The 12,343-nt window shown below is 38.1% G+C and overlaps 2 protein-coding genes across 3 annotated transcripts in view; both read left to right on the forward strand.

Annotated features, from left to right (window-relative positions):
• The first annotated feature begins 630 nt into the window (after positions 1-630).
• On the forward strand, positions 631-1,973 carry LOC133840762 (serine protease inhibitor 42Dd). The gene is made up of 2 exons (XM_062272804.1): positions 631-1,693; positions 1,750-1,973. The coding sequence occupies exons 1-2, from the start codon at positions 652-654 to the stop codon at positions 1,869-1,871; spliced, it is 1,164 nt and encodes a 387-aa protein (XP_062128788.1). The 5' UTR covers positions 631-651; the 3' UTR covers positions 1,872-1,973.
• A 217-nt stretch (positions 1,974-2,190) lies between these two features.
• LOC133840761 (protein naked cuticle) overlaps positions 2,191-12,343 on the forward strand; it is a 47,705-nt gene continuing 37,552 nt past the window's right edge. For both annotated transcript variants that reach the window (XM_062272802.1, XM_062272803.1), the window contains exon 1: positions 2,191-3,469. In XM_062272802.1, coding sequence (XP_062128786.1) covers positions 3,406-3,469 — 64 coding nt within the window. In that variant the 5' untranslated portion in view covers positions 2,191-3,405. The remainder of the gene's footprint in view (positions 3,470-12,343) is intronic.

The raw sequence follows: 12,343 nt of genomic DNA on the forward strand, positions 1-12,343 counted from the left end.
ACCAGTAACCAGTGATCATTCAAATTTAAAAACAATCAAATTTTCGATGCGCCTTTGCAGCGTATCAAAAGTGGGTTATTATCTTTATGTAGTGTATAGCGTAGACTTACATACTCTTTCAACTGTACTTAATTAGAAGCTTTGCATCAAAAGAATTCGGTTTTATCTGGGACAATGTCAAAATCATCATCTATCCGTTATGGATGAAGTAAAAAGACTTATTCTACGAATCTGTAGTCCAATTTTTAACTTAAATTTGACCGGCAAAAATTAAATTTAATAACACATTTTTAATATATTTGCTTTGGGTTATTTATATAATTTATTTTTTAAATAAATAAATTCTTTAAATGAATTAATTTTTAAGATTTGTTTTCTAAACTTCCTTTTGACTGTTTTCACACTAAAACTACAACTAAGTTATTATATTTGTGAACTTTGGTATTATACAAATATTATTTATCAGTATAAATTACATCACGATAATAGGAATGCAGTAAGCGAGTCTTCTATTATTACAAACTAATAATTGCAATTTCATGAAATAAATCGAATAATCTAAAACGAATGAATTTATATATGCAAAAGTCGCAATACTTGTTCTCTATAAAGACATTCAGTAATAGAGATCAGTGTTTAATTTCGTTTAAAATGTTCGGCAAACAGTTGGCGTTTCTTGTGATAGTGCTTATAGGATCAAGTGTATTTCCGCTGATTCCAGCAGATATAGTAACAACATCCTTGATCAAAAGTGTGCTGAGTGGAAGCGATACGGAAAATATAATATTTTCACCTTATTTGGTTAAGGAAAGCCTCATGCAACTTTATTTGGGAGCAGATGGAAAAACATCTGAGGAAATTGAAGAAACACTGCAGCTCTCTAAGGATTTATCAAAGACTAATATTATAGATGGAATTATCCATAATATTGTAAAATTTAAAAGAGATCGCTATGGAACATTTAACAAAGCAAGTCGCACCTACGTTGCGAAAAATACTCTAGTGGATTTAAGATATTTACAAAAGTATGAGGAATTATTCAATACCAGTGTGGCGGAGGTTAATTTTGGGAGTTCAATTAATAAAAAATTCAAAATAAGTGATTGGATACTGGATAAAACTTCTGTCAAGCTGATTAAAGCAATAAACGAACTTACCAACGAGACGCAAATAATTCAGATCGGTGCAATGTCTTTTAATGGCAAATGGAAGGAACCATTCCAGGTGCCTGACACAAAATTGGCTTCATTCTATATACCACAGAAAACTGGAGATTTCTACACTACCAAAATCAATACCATGTCGCGATTAGGCCAATATCAATATAATTTTATTGAGAAACTAAAAGCATATTCCATAGAAATACCCTATGCCCATCCACAGTTGTCAATGATCATACTACAGCCCAAGGCAATGGATGGCGTGCATCATATGATTCAGAACTTAAACGATCTCACACTCAATGATCTTGTTCCAAAGGATGTTGTGTCAAATTTCCGAATCCTCTTGCCAAAGTTCAAGATAGGCATTACATTGAAACTAAAAGAGGCATTAAAAAACTTTGGCATTAAGGATCTTTTTGAAAATGCCAATTTGAGTGGAATGACAGGTCCAACAAAATATTTAGTTAACGAGATCTTACATAAAGTTCAAATAGAGTTGGACGAAGGTGCCAAGAAGGATAAAATAGATAGTTAGTAATCTTAAGTATTAATTATTTACTATTAATTGATCATTTTATTATTACAGTGTCGGATTTTGGATCAATTAGCAAACAATTTATAGCTGCCGTCAACCATCCATTTGTGTTCTTGGTCAAGGACAAAAAGACGGTGTACATTGCGGGGCGCATCAACAAATTGGGAAACTGAAAATAACTATTTAAGATATATTTATAGTGTATAGGAACGCTCAAAAGAGCATAAGATAAACTCTTCAATAAATAATTTCAAACGTTTTGCTTTGTAGCATATGCTAACATTAACTGTTAAACTTAACAGCAGTAATTTCGTTCTGTTATCGCACTTACATCAACTTTACACAGCGACAGGTTTCGTTTCCATTTCGTTTCATACGACGAGAGTAACAGAGCGGACTTCTTCACTCACCATTCTCTCGCTTACACTCACGCTCTCTTGAACTAACCACTTTTTGTTTTGGTGCGAGTCGATGTGAACGTTTCGTGTTTCGCATTTTCAGTTTGTTTCCAATCGCCCATCGAGTTGGTCGTGCATCTGAGCGAAGCGCGTCGTTTGTGCGTGTGTTATGTTATTCTGGAAGTTACGCGAAAGCAAACGTGCGTCCTTAACAAACGGAATCATACATAAATAAACACAACAACTGACTAAGAATTGTGTGTGAAGTGATAGAAGTCGATGAATGTATGTAATGAAGCAGCATATGTAAAGAAAAGTAAAGTGAAATTTTGTTCGGTGTGCATTCTATGCAGCAGCAGCAAAGCGGCGAGGAGCGAATGAAAGTGCCGTTAAATCTAAAACCGCCCCCGCAACAATAACATAGCCAAGCAATGGCAAACAGCAAGCAGCAATAATAACAGCAAAAGCAACAACAACACAAGTACACCCCAAAAATATTCGCTGTCAACATCACAGAGACGCCGTCGTGGTCGTTGTCGCAGTCGCAGTCACCGTTGCCGTCGCAGTCAGCGTCTCAGTCGCGCCGTTCGCATTTGGAAATACAAATCGTGTTTTGCGCTTTAGCATTTTGCAGTTGTTATTTGTTTAGTTGTTGTTGTTGTCACAGTTGTTGTAGTTGTGTAGTTGTTGTTATTGTCGTCGTCGTCGTTGTTGTTCATTCGGCGGCAAGTTATTTACGTCGCGTCGTGCAAATAGCAGCAGCAACAACAAAATTTACAATTAAAATTACGCGCGCTACGTCAAAAAGTATCTGCAAGATACATACACCCAATCCCAACGAGAGCGCACACAACCAAAACAAAAACAAAAGCAAAAGCAAAAACAAAAACAAAACAAAGAAAAAAGCAAAAACACGAAAAAGTAAAAGAGGAAGTTGGGGAAGGAGAACGCACACAATATGCGCAAAATTCAACTAAAATGCAGCATATCACGGCTGTAAAAAGTTTTACGATCCAACCTTAACGCCACCCTCAAGTTGCCCCAAAAATAATGCCAGATACAAATTAAGGTCGCAACGTTGCTCTGTGTGGCACCTGAGAGCAAGTGTATTAGTCTCAGTAGCAGTGGCAACATCAACTGGAAAACAGCACAAAAGGATAACCAAACCCCACCCAACAACAGCAGCACAGCACAGCACAGCACAAAAGGCCGTAAAACATTTTGGCCAAAAGCAGCAAGCATTACAGTTAAAGTCGCTACAGACTCGTAAATTGCGTACAAAACACACAAACAGCAAAGAACTTTTGCGATGGCGGGCAACATTGTCAAATGGTGGAAGCACAAGATACTTGGCGGCTACAAACAATTCTCAGGTAAACACAATTCTCAATTTCAATTCTTCTATGCAACATTCTAGCGATAAGTAAATTCAATTAAGGGAGGCAAAGGCAGAGAAACGGATGTTAAATGAATTTTTAATTATTTTCGTGGGTTTAAAATTAAAATAACTGAAAGAAGATCTAACCATACATAATATTCAGTACAAAATGAAGAAGGAAGGCCTTAAAAATATAAATAGTAATAAGAACATTGAAATTAAGGGTGAGATAACTTAAAAGAGGGATGTGAATTAGTTATTTAAAACAAAATAAAAGCTTATATTCAATTAAAATGCAACTAACGAATAAACCACCCTTTGAAGTAACTGAAAATGCGCTAAAAATCTACGAAAGTATCTTGAAGATACTTTCAAATGATGTGTGTCTATCTCAGACACACATTTCAAGATTCCTTCAGTCAAGGGCTTCTCCCACATCCTTTTCCAATAATTACACACAACAACAACAACAACAACAACAACAAAAGCAACCGAATGAGCAACAACAACAACAACAAAAGCGAATGGAAAATGTAGGCAATCGACAGAGCGCGTTCTTTATCTGCAAGATACACAGAACGAGGCGGCGTTCGCTTGTGGTCGCTTGCTCGAAGAAGAAGAAAAAAAAAGACACACAAAAATAGAACGTAGAAAATCCAAAGCAACAGCAACAACAACAAGGAACAGGGAACAGTGAAAGAAGCGACAGAAGAGCAACAGAGCTGCAGCAGCAACAACTCACAAAAACATCAAAAGAAAACGACGCACGAAAAATAAATAGAAAATGGAAAAACCAAAGAGCACCGACCAAGTGTGCTCCGGAGAATGTGTCTGAGAGAGTGAGAGAGTGATATAGAGAGACAGAGAGGCAAGGGTCAAGGGAGGAGAACTACGAGACGAATCGAATCGATTCGAGTTGAGTTGAGTTGAGTATCGAGCGGAAGATCGAATGTGAATCCCCCAAAGACAAACGTGATCAATAGGCTAAAATAAAAACAGAAGAAACGTAATAATATTGCGTATATCGAGTTATATACGAGTTCCCAAGTGGCCGCCAATCTTAGTGCAACCTTTCTGCACAAACAAAAAAAAAAAAAAACGTCGCGTCGTCCCTGGCACATCAATCAATCAATGTGCTTCTTCTTTTTTTCTGTTTTTGTGTTATTTTGTTTTTTTCGAAGCAGTTCAGTGGAAACGTTTTGCTCAAGGGCGAGGAGTAGGAGAAGGAGAAGCAGAAGGGTTACAATTGCTGCACCAATTAAATGCCAGGGCAACACTTTGAACCCCGTCCAAGGATCTTGAAAGAGAGCGAAAGAGAGAGCGAGAGAGAGAGAGACAGGATGGTAACCCTGGCATACCACAAGCCCCCATACACTAATTGCTTGCAGATGCAGGCTGGCCGAGAATTCAAAGGAAATCCAAAGGCACGCCGAAGTATGCAACTTCAAAGAAAGCAGCAGCAGCTCAGCAGCAACAACAACGACAACAACAACAAAAACACCGAGGCAAAGGCACCAAAAAAATAAAATGAACCGAGAAGAAAACAAGAAAAACAAAAACACCGAAGAGAAGAGCAGAGCAGAGCAGAGAAGCGAAACACATTGAAATGCTGAACGAGCGAGCGAAAATTTCTTACCTGTTGCAGGTAGAGCTGCAGAGCTACAAACGAATACGAATACGAGAGGCAGCTGCTATGCCACAAAAACCTTTTAAAACCCTCACGTTGATAAACAACAACAACAACAACAACAGCGGCGTCGTCGTTGTTGAGTCGCCGCCACAAGCAAAAAAAAATAATAATAATAATAACTGAGAGCGGCAAACGGCGCGGCGTCGGCGCGTTGCAAGCCAGCGGACTCTTCCATCTCCATCTCTATCTTCAGCTTGCAGCTTGCAGCTCCATCTCGAGCTCGAGCTCGAGCTTCAGCTTCAGCTTGTGCTCCAACCAGTTCCGCGCTTCCAGCTATGCCAAACATCTCGTCGGCCATACACAAAAGCGGTTTACAGTCCGACGATCGACAGACAGACAAAGCAGACCGACCGACCAAACGACCGACATACAAACAGCCGATGGACGGAGACAGACAAAGCGAGCGTACGTTGTGATGTTGTTGTTGTTGTTGTTGTTGCTGTTTTTTGTCTTTTATTTTTTTTGTATCTTTGAGATACACACACCGCGCGTTGAGTGCCTGTTGTGCCTGCTTGTAAATGGACAGGGAAGGAGCGATGGGACGGTACAAGCTGCGCTTTGCGCTCTGTTCAAAAGATGCGCTTTTTGCTTTGACTTCGCCTTTGACTGCGACCGTGCACAGTGACGCAACATTGCAGTTGCTGGCGGCGAAAGTGATATAGGAAGATAACCAAAGATTACAAAGCGAATGAGAATAGAAGATAAATTATGATGAAGAAAAGATACTTAAATGAGATTATTTTAATGCATACTTAAAAAATTAAAATTACATAATAAAATATGAAATTAAATTTTTAAAATATTTTCATGAAAGTTAAAATGAAAATTGTAGAATTGTACATTATTGTACATTAAATTCTATAATACTTTTTATTCCCATTTTTGAGTTGTGTTCTATTATTACCTTTATTATGAGTTCCATAAATTGTTTAAATCAATTTGGAAATTAGATCTCAGAAGGCTATATAATATGCTTTAGTACCAAAAAAATTAAATTGGAGATATACAAAATTAATATAAATTAAAATTAATATAAATTTTGTATATACATATGCAGTGTGGAATGCCTCTTTGTATCTTTGAGATAAAGGAACTTTTTCAAAAATTGTTTGAAGTAATTTGGCAAATATATTTCGAAGGTAGAATTTCTATGTTTACGTGGTATTTCTTGAGATAGTATGTATGTTAAATTTAACTATTACTACAATATGAATAAAAATGAAATTGTTTTTAATATACTGAGTTTAAAAAAGGTTTTTTGTTAGAAGTGTTAGAAGAAACTAAATCACTTAATGTTAATAAAAACTTATTTATTTATTTCCTATGGCAAGTTGACACAATGTTGAGCTGCCTGTGTACCACTGTGCTTGTCGCAAGTTTCGCAACTTTTGCCTTGGCTCTGTTGTCATTATTATTGTTGTTGTGAATTACGGTAGAAGGCAACAGGCGACTCCAATGGCAGGCTGACTGGCTGCCTGGTTGCCTGGTTGGCTTACTTGGCTTGGCTTCGGCTTCGTCTTGGTTTTGGCTTTTGCTTGGCTGGCAGTGTGGCAGGCACTCATGACAGGGCTCAGGCTCAGACTTCAGTCGCTGCACTTTTCGGCTGATCCTACCTACAGAGCGCAGCTCTCTTTAAGCAATTTTCGTAATATTAGCCAGGAAGTTGCCGCAGTCTGAGCCGCAGCCGCAGCCGCAGACGCCTGACATGCCAGCGACCTTATAAGGCATGGCCCGAGCCTCGAGCCTCGAGCGACTGTTGGACACCAGCTTGAACTGGTTTTCTTGTTGTGTTGTTTTGCTTTGCTGTGTGCTGTGTGTTTTCTTGCTGCGTCTGTTGGCCTGGACCGCCAAAAACAATGCCGCCTGTGCCAAAAGATAAAAAGCTGTTAGCTTGTAGCTTCTGAATTTTTCGAGCACCGTGGAGCAAAAAGAGAAGAAAGACTTCAAGACTGAAGACGGCAGACGGCAGAGAGTTGCAGAGAGCAAGGGCCTCAATCAGAAGATATATGTAATGACTTTTGAGGTTTTTGTTTTGCTCGTCAGAGTTTGTTTGTGTTTGTTGATTTAGCAATTGGCTTCTTGGAAATGTGCCGACAGAGTTCAATGAGCAAACACACACACACACACACACACGCACACATGGGACAATCTCATAATATAGTGTTATAGCTTATATGTAAATTTGTAGTATAAACATTAAAGTGAATTCCCTGGAAACGAATCGAAGACATTCCTTGGTTTCTCTTTCTTCAAAATGTGTCGACTCGATCAGTTAAGTTTAGTTACTTTTCAATAAATATGATGGAAAAATCATGTCACTTCAGTAGTGGTGGCCAACAACAGGCTTTCCTTTTCCCTTTTCACAGTTGTTGTCTGCAAATTGAATAGTTTGCTTCGTCGTTGACTCTGACGTCTGATTGATAAGCGCGGCGAGCTCGCAGCGCTTCAGCCTTATCTTAATAATATTTAATGCATGGCAAACGCTCGGAGGTTGCTCCAAAGTGGAGTCGCACAGCAGCAGCAGCAGGCAGAGCGTCGCATAGTGAAAATGAAATTGAAAATAATACAAAACGCTTTGTCGGTCATTAGCTTTGAGTGGACGCCGATGCCGCCGTCTCTGCCGCCGCCGCTGCCTCCGTCGCTGCTGCTGCTTTGTGGTTGCTGTTGCTGCTTTTGGGGGAATCGCTACGGTTGGGGTTCGTTGATTGTGTCAAAGCGAAAAGCCGCATCAAAAGTTTAACCGCATTTGGGGGGATAGAATATAACAGCATAAAGTGTAGTCGAGTGCCATGGGAAATACTTTTGCCAGCTGCAATCACAAATGTGAATTCAAACGCTGTGAAATATGCTGTGCAAACTGCGATAATCAGATTATTGTTATTTCATTTGGCGTTGAGCATTAAATTCATTTAAATATAATTTTATATTTTCCATTTTTGTCTTTTTTTTTTTGCTAACAGCTTATGTCAAAGATTATTATTTAATAATTCAAAAATTAATTAATACAAACAATTTCATATTTGTTCAACTCAATTGCATAATTAAACTTGCTGCTGGCAATTCACGTGCATTTTGTAGGGTATTAAACAATTCCGCATTTTCTGCTTTTTTTGTTCGTTTTGTTTTCGGAGCTCTACAAAATGTGATAGCAAAAGTATTCGCCGGAGAGATAAAACTAAAAGCGTCCAACAAACCAAACCGACGACAACAAAAGCGTACTACGAGTCTGTGTGTGCGGGTGTTTGCCTGTGTGTGTGTGTGTGTGTCATTTGGGCGTTTGTCTGTTTGAGCATGCGAGAGAGTGTGAGTGTGTGTGTGTGTGTGTCAACGGCATACAGACACTTTCCGCTTTTGAAGTGGCTTTTAATTGATAAAAAGCAAAATAAAAGCAGAAAAAAAAACGTAAAACCCATAGAAAAAACGGCATTACACATACGCTATGGTGGCTGTGCAGCAAACTGAGCGCTGATAGCAAAAGCACCAAGCGACGTCGTCGACAACGACGACGACGACATTGATATTAATTCCCACGCTGTTGATGCCCCTGTGGATGAGTGGGCGAGTGGTTGAGTAGTTGAGTGGTTCGGTGGGTGTTTCGGGTGTTTGAGTTTGGGTTTGTTCTCGACCCACCGAGTTAAATGATAAAACGTGTTGCACACTGTGACAAAGTGAATGGCATGGCGACTGGAGACGGGAAACTGGGGAAACGGAAGTGCGGCGGCTGCTGCTGCTGCAACGAGTTGCAAATGCAAAACTGAAAACTGGCCAAGTTGATGCTGAGTGCTTTTTGGCCAAATGGTCGACAGCAGATAATGGATGGATGGTCGACTTGTATGCTGGTTAAGGCTGTTAGAGGGGTTTAATGCAATGTGAATGACATGCTAGAATTGTTAAAAAAAAAAATTGCGGGATTTGTCAACAAATCGAACAGCATTGATTTTAGGAAAATGAATCACATTAAATAGAAAAGTATTGTTATACAATTTAAGTTGGTTTTTATTTTGGTAGTTCCCTAATTTATTATCAATTTAAAAACGAAATTAAAGTATAGTAGATAGAACTTAGTTAAATTAACTTTTGTTTGTATTCATTGTTTATATATTTGAACACGTTTTTGTTGATTGCAATAAAAGGAAAATGAATAAATTATATTACACAAAAAATAAATAAACAAAATATATACAAAATTACACATATTTTGATATTGCACTTTTTGTTTTTGGTTTTTTTTACTGATAATATTTGCGAACATATTCTCTTTTTTATGTGCCTTGCTTTTAATGAGTAAATAATACAGTGTGTATAATAAATATATAGAAATAATCAGTCAAACCTTTGAGGTTTATGTGTTCAGTATTTATTAGTAAATACCACTAACAAGCAATTGCATATGGTTTACCATTAGCCATCGCTTGATGGCAGAGCTCCACTTAGCTGGCTTTTAGCCCTTTTTACTCAATTCACTTGAAGCACTTAACATGCGCTTTGTAATTTAACGCTATTTTATGCTTCCTGGCCACACCCCAGACCAGCTTCCAGTTGGGTTTCCTATATGGCGCTGTATAGTTGTATAGTGGAGGCATACGCGGCGTATGCGTAACGAGCCGATGGGCAACGCCATTGTTATTATGATTATTTGTAATGTATGTGAATTATTTTGTGGCCGGGCATTGTTCAATGCTTTTAGCGAGCGGTTTATTCTCTGTCTCTGTGTTTTGTTTTTTTGTATTCTGTTCTGTGGTGTGTTGTGCTCTCTGTGCCGTGTTAATCATGCTACATTGCAAGCATGCCACAATAATCATAATAATCAACAACAACAACGACAACAACAACATCATTATTTTAGATATTTATGTATTATGGGGTCTTGTGCTGGTCTTGGCCTGGTCTGGTTTGCTTTGCTTTGCTTTGCGCTGTTGCCATGGCTCTTGATAAAAATTTAATGTAGCATGTTAACAAGCGAGCCGTTATGATTACACACACACACATACACACATAGAAGAATAACAACAGCAAATGGCAAGTACCAAGCAGCAATTCCAATACAACAATTCTGCAGTCCAATTTGCCATTTCAATGATGACGATGACGATGATGATGGCCATGACGATGTCTCCATCTCCATCTCCGTCTCATAGGCAAAGGCGCAAGCAAAGCCATCATCATTCGCATTCACATCTACATCTACATCCACATCCGTATTCGTTATACTATGCTAGGTGCGCCCCTGTCGCTTCAGGAAATGAATAATCAATATTCACAATTGAAATTTTCTATAAATTGGCAAGAGCTTGCCTTGCTTTGCCTTGCCTTGCCATGGCTTGCCGCACTGTTAGGCAGTCCAGATTGAAATTGGGCAATCTTTTTGGGTGAACGGAAGGAGCCACAGAAAATTGAGAGATGAAACAATTAGTAGCAGTTGCAAAGGGTAGCAAATGAAAGGCTGTGATTGAATCAAATCATTGAGATCAAGGAGTAACTGGAGTTGCTAAAGTTGTAATTGAATTTTTATGCTTTGCATTTATTTTTTTTTTTATTAATGATAAACTTTTTTTGTGAATTAATGGAATAAGTTTTAATGTTCATAGTATTAAAGACGATTTTTTATTAGTTTTATTTTAGTTAAGTTGGTGGATATGGAAAGACTAATCTTTTATGATTATGCAAGTTCTATATTGAATAATTGTATTCAGATTTATTTTAGTTAAGTTGATGTACCTGAATTTAAGCTGTTCAAGATAAAAATTTTATTTTGATCTTCAAATTAAGTTTCCTTTTTTGATGTTGTATAGAACAGAACTTTTATTAAAATGTATTTTCGTTTAGTTGGTGGATAGTGAATGTATAATCTTTAGCAATGCCTGCTAAAATATTATATTGATCTTGTTTTAAGGAGAACATAGAAAAGAATATTGAAACTGTTGATTGCTGAAGATCAATACTTACTATGTTGTCTACTTATCTTATAGATTGGTCTTGAAATTGACATCACTTTTTGAGCAGAAAAAACTTTTGTTAACATTTTATGTGTTGGCTGCTTCTTTTTTACGTTGATCAAGAAATTAACTTCAACTAGAATAAGCAAATATTGTTGAAGTATTACCGATAATCTTTGCTAACTTTCAAGCTGTTGTTTAAAGATTTTTTTGTGTTATGATTAATGACTTATAAAGATCGTAAGCAACTCTTTCGTATATCTAGAAAATGAACTTTACTCTGTGTTTGATGGCTTTTTGTGCTATTCTTCGCAGTTGTGCTTATAAAATAGTCTATTGCTTGATAGCAGAGCAAAGTGAAGCGCTGCGATGTGTTGTGTTGTGTGGGTCAAATCAGCCCGCGAGCAATAGCTCTTCCAATAAAAGCAACACTTTTAATGATATTTACAGCACATTATACGCAATAATGCCACGGCTTCAATTCACATGAGACTTTCATAAATAATTATTATGGCATATAATTTATTGCACAAGAGAAAACAATAACAATAACCGTAATGACGCGGCACACACACATACACACACACACACTCACACACATATGCGGTATTACATTAATGTATTTATGCTGGAGTTGGAGTTGGAGTTGAAGTTCGAAGTTGGAGCTGCTGCGGTGGCTGACGAAAAGTTTTAATCGTAGCGAGCTGCGGGTAATAGGGTGGAGGGGTGACAAGTAGGAAAACTCCATCAAGGGCTTTATCATACATTCAACTCGCTATCAAGCGCGATGGTACGGAGCGGGGCGGGGCGGAATCCACAACGACGTCATAAATTTGTAGCGCCAATTAATCATTTTCTCGTGTTTTTTTTAAAGCCATCTCGCTCAAAAGTTTGAGCGCACATTGTGCATTGCAGTACATTAAATAATTGATGGCGTATCTATCAGATACATTTATAGGAGACAGCGACAGAGACATCACGCTTGCATAATTCACAGAATATGCGGACGAAGTGAATGTGAACTCAAAAAATACTGTCAAATGCCATTCAGCATCAAGTTAGCAACAAGTGCAAATGGGCAAAAGATGAAATTGGGTCGTCGTCGTCGTCATCGTCGTGAGCACAGTCAGCACTAAAAGTATTCGCACTGGTATCTAGGGTAATGAGCACGCGTTCGCAGCATTCCATGAAGAGGGAAGGGAGTTGTTTAGAGGATGCTCGTGCCTTTGAATTCATTAAAGGG

The sequence above is a fragment of the Drosophila sulfurigaster genome, chromosome 3 (assembly GCF_023558435.1).
Source record: "Drosophila sulfurigaster albostrigata strain 15112-1811.04 chromosome 3, ASM2355843v2, whole genome shotgun sequence".
NCBI lineage: Eukaryota > Metazoa > Arthropoda > Insecta > Diptera > Drosophilidae > Drosophila > Drosophila sulfurigaster.

Coding starts and splice junctions, on each gene's coding strand:
- LOC133840762 (XM_062272804.1), top strand. CDS start 652: ATGTTCGGCAAACAGTTGGCGTTTCTTGTGATAGTGCTTATAGGATCA. Junction 1,694..1,749: donor CAAGAAGGATAAAATAGATA/GTTAGTAATCTT, acceptor TTATTATTACAG/TGTCGGATTTTGGATCAATT.